This window comes from Carlito syrichta, unplaced genomic scaffold (assembly GCF_000164805.1).
Source record: "Carlito syrichta isolate Samal-C Ts95f unplaced genomic scaffold, Tarsius_syrichta-2.0.1 Scaffold314013, whole genome shotgun sequence".
NCBI classification, from domain to species: Eukaryota; Metazoa; Chordata; class Mammalia; order Primates; family Tarsiidae; genus Carlito; species Carlito syrichta.
Genome location: NW_007258109.1, coordinates 410,693 through 418,635, shown reverse-complemented (window position 1 = coordinate 418,635; position 7,943 = coordinate 410,693). Strand labels below are relative to the sequence as shown.

The 7,943-nt window shown below is 40.9% G+C and overlaps 1 protein-coding gene across 1 annotated transcript in view; it reads right to left on the bottom strand.

Moving 5' to 3' along the window:
- The window catches only part of CASP10 (caspase 10), a 34,548-nt gene that overhangs the window by 9,661 nt on the left and 16,944 nt on the right, over nt 1-7,943 (bottom strand). The window contains exons 5-8 of the mRNA XM_008070786.1: nt 7,073-7,104; nt 5,830-5,904; nt 1,641-1,749; nt 142-637 (exon numbers count right to left, since the gene is read on the bottom strand). Of these exons, the coding sequence (XP_008068977.1) occupies nt 142-637; nt 1,641-1,749; nt 5,830-5,904; nt 7,073-7,104 (712 nt within the window). The remainder of the gene's footprint in view (nt 1-141; nt 638-1,640; nt 1,750-5,829; nt 5,905-7,072; nt 7,105-7,943) is intronic.

The window sequence follows — 7,943 nt, the reverse complement described above, 5'->3', positions numbered from 1 at the left end:
GGTGGGTGGACGAGTGAATGGACATAAGTGGATGGATGGGTGAGTGAGTGGGTGGATGGATGGATAGATAAGCAGGAAGGTGACAGATAAGTGGATGGACAGATGAACAGACAGGTGGATACAACAACTCAGAACTCTCACCTTGGCACCAACTTCTTCAGATGACTACACAGAGACTGAATGTACCAGCTGCCTTCCTTCTTGTGCCGAAAGGACTTGTAGCCTGGGACAGTGGCCAGACCAAGCAAGAAATCTGCCTCAGTGGGAATACTGTCCCCAATAGAACACTGTTCTGTGTTCTCAGGGTTCACGGCATCTGCTTCAATGGACACATATGGTTGTATCTCACTACCTTGACAGGCCTGGATAAAAAAGAGTTTCGGTTTTTTAGCCAATCCGGGGCATTGCTGGGCTGTGAAATATGACATGATCTCCCGAATGGGGATGGGGGCCTCATCTGTAGAGTAGACCGTCCCGAGGTTCCCATGGGTCAGCACACAGAACACGAAGCAGTCTGCACCAGCGTGGTCCGGGTGACTCTTATACTTCTCTAGAACCTTCTCCAGGCAAGCTTTAGTCAGGTTGTCATGTTTGCTTACGGTGAACCCCAGCCACTGAAACACATGGCTCAGGCTGTCTGTGAAGAAAGGAGGGAAAAGGGAAATAGGAAAATGAGGCAAAACAAAATAAAACGAAGAACTGAAGCAATGCTAGCCGTCATAAAAATTGCACAGCAAATAGTCCAACACTTTGGATAAGTTTTACTTTCAAAACAATAAAATCTTTCAATGAACATGCCTTCTTTTGTTTTTAATTATTTAAAAAATATTTTTGTAGAGACAAAGTCTCACTGTGTTACCCAGGCTGGTAAGCTCAAGCAATCCTCCCACCTTGGCCTCCCAAAGTGTTGGGGTAACAGGCATGAGCCACTGAGGCTGGCCATGAACATGCCCTTCTTGTAGTATCCAGCATTGTCACAACAGTCCTAGGACTCAGCAGTGCCCAGAGTCTCATCCTGTCTCACAGATGAGGAAGTTGAGGTCTCATGACACCCCCTCCCTTTTTTTTTTTGAGTTGGAATCTCACTCTGGCGCCCAGTGGAATCTCACTCTGGCACGCTCCCGGCCACCGCAGCCTCACCCTGCTGGGCTACGGTGATCCTTCCGCCTCAGCCTTCCAAGAAGCCAGAACTACAGGCATGCACTACCATGACCGGCTACTTTTTGATTTATTGTAGAGACGAGGTCTCACCAAGTTGCCCAGACTGGTCTTGAACCCACGGGCTCAGGCAATCCACTCACCTTGGCCTCCCAAAATGCTGGGATTACAGGCTGAGTCACCAAGCCCGGCCTTCATGACTCCCTCTTGGTCACAGACCTAGCTAGTGGTGAGCCAGAGCTCAGACCCAGTTTTCTCACACTAACTCTCCCTCAAACCACAAAGTTGTAAGTAGTAAGGGAATCTTGTCACTCTTTAGCAGATGGTGACAGCCCAGGATACACAAAAGGTTCAGAAACATTTATGATATCATCCTTACATTTATATGAAAAATGGAAGTCACAGAAAGAAAACGTGAAAACAAAAAAATAATTCTAAGTTCTCCAATTTGCACTTGATAAAATGATTCTAGACTTTCTTACCAGCATCTTTATGGGTTCCTTCTCTTTTGTTCATAGAGGTAAAGCTGTGGTTGTTGACAATGACACAGTGGCCTCTGTGTTTCCCATTCATGCTGTACACATCTACCACCTTGAAGAAGAGACAGAACCACTTAGTCAGATTCTCATTGTAGGGGTTCAACCGACCACTCCAAGGGAGTATTTAGGAAGAGAAGGGTGTATCTCTTAATGCCAGTTTTTAAAATCATGTTTTATACTTTACTCTAAAACCCTGGAATATTTATGCCACAGTATTTCTTTCTTTCTTTCTTTCTTTCTTCCTTCCTTCCTTCCTTCCTTCCTTCCTTCCTTCCTTCCTTCCTTCCTTCCTTCCTTCCTTCCTTCCTTCCTTCCTTCCTTCCTTCTTTCTTTCTTTCTTTCTTTCTTTCTTTCTTTCTTGCCAGTGTCTTACTCTGTTGCCTAGGCTGAAGTGCAGTGGTGCGATCAGGACTCACTGTAACCTCAACCTCCTTGGCTCAGGTGACCCTATGCCTCAGGCTCCTAAGTAACTAGGGCTACAAGCACACACCACCACGCCTAGCTGATTTTTTTTTTATTTTTTGTAGAGATGAGGTCTTGCTATGTTTTCCAGGCTGGTCTCGGACTCCTGAGCTCAAGACATTCTCTCTCCTGGGCCTCCCAAAGTGCAGGGACTACAAGGGCAAGCCACCGTGCCTGGTCTATAACACAGTGTTTCTAAAGCCACATATTGAAAGATTGGTGATTCTGACCACTCTGCACTCAGTTCTGCTACTAAATTGTAATCTGAATAAAATTCCAAAGATTCTTTTTAAGTCCTACAACCCAGGACAAGGGTTAGATCTCATTTTCACTAAAGACCAGTCACTTCCTTCTTTCAGGATGCCCCTTCCAGTTCCAAAGGCAGAGTTCTCTAGATCCTGGCCCTGGCTGGGAATTAGCCAATTCATTCCAAGGAGGAATGCTGAGTCCTGACTGAGATTCAGACTTCACCTGATTTGATTGCAGAATCTCAATTAGCAGAGTTAAAAAACAGAATATGTATTTTCATATTGCTAAACCCTGAGTTTATGCAAAGGCTTCTTTCATTTGGGGATCAGCAACATGAAGAAAGCATAGGTAAGGTTTAATAAGACAACGAAAATATCAAATACTGAAGTGATCTGATTCCTCCAAAAACAGAGAAGTCTCCTTTGTAACTTTATTTCTGAATATAAAAATAATATATAAACTGGTGGTAGCATGTGCCTGTAGTCCCAGCTACTCAGGAGATTGAGACTGGAGAATCACTTGAGTCCAGGAGTTTGAGCTCAGCCTGGGCAACATAGTGAGACCCCATCTCAAACAAATGTATGTATATATACATGTATATATACGCATGTATATGTGTATGTATACACACACACACACATGTGTATACAATTACAGTAGGAATTTAAAAATCTGTGCAATTATTTTTGTAGGCTACTGTAAACAACATACAATTACAAATGAACCGACTTAGCTTTAGTGGAGCCTCTGTGCAGCTAAAATTACCTCTTGAAATCATGATACATTTTTGATCCAAGCAAAAAAGAAGTGGCTTCAATGGATAAAATAAGAAAATTCCCTTCTCCAGAAAATAACCTAAAGGGTATGCATGACTGAAAGCACAATAGCATTGCCTCCAGCCAAAGGGTGTGGAATATCACAATATCACTTCTGTGATATTCTGGCCAGGGTGTATAACTTGAATCTAGAAATGAGGAAACACCACACATATCAAAAATGAGGAAAATTGGGTTGGGTGTGGTGACTCATGCCCGTTATCCCAGCACTTTGGGAGGCTGAGGAGAGAGTATCACTTAAGCTCAGGAATTCAAGACTATCCTAAGCAATGTAGTGAGACTTTGTCTCTACAAAAAAAGTAAAAAATTAGCTGGTCATGATAGCATGTGCCTGTAGCCCCAGCTACTTGGGAGGCTGAAGCAGAAGGATCACTTGAGTCCAGAAGTCTGAGGCTACAGTGAGCTATGATCATACCAGTGCACTCTAATCTGGGCAACAGAGAGGGACCCTGTCACTTAAAAAAAAAAAGAGGAAATTATAACTTGTTAATAAAAGGTCAGAGGAGTGACTTCTTTCTTCAGAAATCTCAATGTCATAAAAGAGGAAATAAAATGTCATAAAAGTTGTATAAACATTCAAGATTAAAGGAAACTAATGAGAATGGGACCTGACAACTAAATATAATATTGTGTTCTATTTATATATGATCCTAGATTGAGCTTTGTCTGGGAGGGGGAGAAGCTGTCAAGGACATTATTAGATCGAACAGGCAAAATTGGAATATGGACAGTCGATTTGATAAAAGTACTTTATTAATTTTGCTTTATTGGCATTGGTAATTGTACTATAGTTCTATAAGAGAATATCCTTACTCTTAGGAAATACACACAGAAGTATTTAGTAGTAAAGGGCCATGATGTATGCAACTTCCTCTCAAGACGTTCAGAAAAAAAGGACCCGGAGTGATGGCTCACACCTGTAAAACTTTGGGAGGCTAAGGCAGGAAGACTGCTTGAGCCCAGGAGTTCAAGACTAGCCTGAGCAACATAGCGAGACCCCATCTTTACCCAAAAAAACAGTTAGCCTGGCATGGTAGTCCTAGTTACTTAGGAGGTTGAGGTAAGAGGATCACTTGAGCCCAAGAGTTGAAGGCTGCAGTGAGCTGTGATGGGGTGAGACTACAGCAGGCAGGGGAATCTGGGCCAATAGTGTGTAGGTGTTCTTTGTTTTATTCACATTCTTGCAACTTCTCTATAAGATTGAAATTATTTCCAAATATAAAAATTGCAACTGTCAAAACATGAAACTGTGACAGTAGTAAAGAAGCCATGAAAGAACTTTTTTAAGAATAAAAAATGAAACTTTCACAAAAACCCAATTAGAAAATGAGCAAAGGACATGAATAGACATTTCTCCGAAGAAGATATGCAAATGTTCAACAAGACATGAAAAGACACTCAACATCACTAGTCAAGAGGGAAATGCAAATCAAAACCATACTGCCTCCCTTCTATTAGGGCAATTACTATTTTTAAAAATACAAAATAACAAGTGTTGGTGAAGATGTGAAGAAAGGGAATCCTTGTGCACAGTGTGTAAAATGGTGCAGCTGCTGTGGAAAACAACATACAGGTTCCTCAAAAGATTGAAAAAGGAAGGACCACGTGACCCAGCATTTCCACTGTGGGCAGCTACCCAAAAAAATTGAAAGCAGGATCCCATGTTCACAGCTGCATCATTACTATTATTATTATTATTTAGTAGGAGTCTCACTCTGTTGTCCAGGCTGGAGTGCTGTGGCATACTCACGGCTACTGTAGCCTCAACCTGCTAGGCTTCCTTCTGGAAGTAGCTGGAACCACAGGCATGCGCCACCACATCCAGCTAATGTTTTGATTTATTATAAAAAGACAAGGTCTTGCCATGTTGCTCGGGCTGGTCTCAAACCCCTGAGCTCAGGTAATCCTCTCATCTCTGCCTCCCAAAGTGCTGGGATTACAGGCGTGAGCCACCGTGCTTGGCCCATAACCACATAATTAAAAATAGCCAAAAGGTAAAAGCAACCCAAGAGTCCATCGATGGGTGAATGGATAAACAAAATGTAAGTCCTCAACATCAGTAGTTTCTTGAAATCGACTTTAAGTAAAACAACATACTGTATGCTGTAGGGACGTAATTTGTGTTTCTATCAGTCAGCCTACAGTAAAATTGGCTTGTTATATAGTCCTTAATCATTTAAAGTCATTTTCCAAGAACTTATCAATGACGTTAAGTGAGAATTTAGTGTACATATGCACAATGGAATATTATTCAGCCTTTAAAAAGGAAGCAAATTCTGAGATAAGCTACAACTTGGTTGAAATGTGAAGTATGCCAAATGAAATAAGCTAGTCACAAAAGAACAAACACTGATTCCACTTATATGAAGTACCTAGAATAGTCACATTTATAGAGAGGGAAAGAATGGTGTTTGCCAGAGACTGGGAAAGGAAGAAGCAGGGGGTTATTGTTTAATGGGCACAAAGTTTTAGTTAGGGAAGACTCTCTGTTCTGTTCTCCTGTCTCTGTCTCTGTCTTACTTTTTCTTTCTTTTGGGGGTTGGGAGAGAGTTGTTAAACATTGACCAGCATACCACTGCACCTACCGGCAAAGCTTCTGAGAATGTTTTACTGTCTAATTGGGAAAATAGTTCTTTTCCATGACACAATGACTCCATTCTCTTGGCAGCTGAAAATAAAATGGTAGATAGGAAGAGAAAAGTCACCTTCTGGCTAGTAGAAATCCAAAATAACCAACATCAAAAGTAATAATTTTAAAGAGACTTGTAAGTTGCTAATGGCATTTGCTTACGGATGCCTACATACATACCCAGAAAAAAATGTGAATTTATAAATTATTTGTATTACTGTTATATTATTATTCCTTGTATTGTTATGTTTTCCTTATTGTTCTATTATTTTTATAATTTTATTTGTTCCTTAAAATTACTGTATACTTTTACCAAATACTATTTCAGAATTTACAGTACTTAACGTGCCAGATAATTGCCAAGTAGAGATTCCAAAAGCATTACTTCAAAAAATAATGTCAAAATTCAGATTATAATAGCAAAAAGAGAAGGAAAGAAGGAATGAAAAAAATTCAGAAATGTTAATTAATAAAGATGATATATCCATAAAATGGATTTCAATGGAACCATTAATAAGAATGAGCTACATCTGTATTATAGTCATAGAAATGTCAACTGTATTAGGTAGGAGAAAAGGCAAATTATAGAATATGATATATATTAAATACATATATACACACACACATAGTATCTATACATGCACACACAACTGTTTTCACATAGAAGGAAATCTACAAGAATAGATTCCAAACAGTGGTTATCTTTGGAGAATGGGTTGACAGTGGAGGAAGGAAGACAGAGACTGTACTCTGTACTATTTTCATTATTACAGAGACTGTACAGAGACTGTATCTGTACTCTGTACTATTATTACAGAGACTGTACAGAGACTGTACAGAGACTGTATCTGTACTCTGTACTATTTTCATTATTTAAATTTTTATTTAATTTTAAGTATATATATTGTTTTTAATAATAAATTTAAGATACTAAAGCAAACACCAAGGCTCCAGAAAACTCAGAAAGTTAACCAGGCCATCCTTAAATAAAGCAAGTATCCTATTCAGATACATTGGGCTTGGACTTTGGATGACACTTCCAGAAAGGTCTAAGATCTGCACACCTGCTATCTTGTCAGTCCTTTAGTCTTTCATGTTAAAGGCCGGATTAGGCCCAAACTTTTAGGACTGTAGAAAGTTAATATTCAGATGTCAATAATGAGGCCAAGCGCAGTGACTCACACCTGTAAACCCAGCACTTTGGGAGACGGAGGTGAAAGGATTGCCTGAGCTCAGGAGTTCGAGACCAGCCTGAGCAACATGTCAAGACCTCATCTCTACAGTAAATAAAAAAAATTAGCCAGGCATGGTGGCACACTTGTAGTTCCAGCTACTTGAAAGACTGAGGTAGAAGGGTCACCTGAGCCCAGCAGGTAGAGGCTGCGGTGGCCATGAGCATGCCACTGCACGCCAGCCTGGATGACAGAGTAAGACTCCGACTCAAAAAAAAAAAAAATGTCAATAATGACTGACATTCAAAAGAGATCACACACAGATAGGTTATAGAAAAGGAAAACCAAAATTAGAACTCATCTTCTGATATAAATCTCAGTCCTCAAGACTCACTGGGGCAAATGTAAACCTTAACTGCATAGAAACTACTTTGTCTTCTCCAGAGCTCAAATATCCAAAATAATATAAGCACCTGTCCTCTTTTTACTTTGTGTGGGATATGACATGACAGGAAGCAACAATGCGTTCAGAAACAAAATCTCAGTCTTCAGTTCATGTGAGGATTCCAAGTATTCCAACCTCCTGTTTCTTTTTTTTTTTCTTTTGAGTTGGAGTCTCACTCTGTCGCCCAGACTGGAGCGCAGTGGCCGCTCCCAGCCACCGCAGCCTCGACCTCCTGGGCTCCTGCGATCCTTCCGCCTCAGCCTTCCAAGTAGCTGGAACTACAGGCGCACGCTACCACACCCGGCTCATTTTTTATTTATTGTAGAGATGAGGTCTCACCAAGTTGCCCAGGCGGGTCTCGAACCCGCAGGCTCAGGCAATCCACTCACCTCAGCCTCCCAAAGGCGCGGGATTACAGGCTGAGCCACCGAGCCCGGTTTTTTTTTTCTTTTT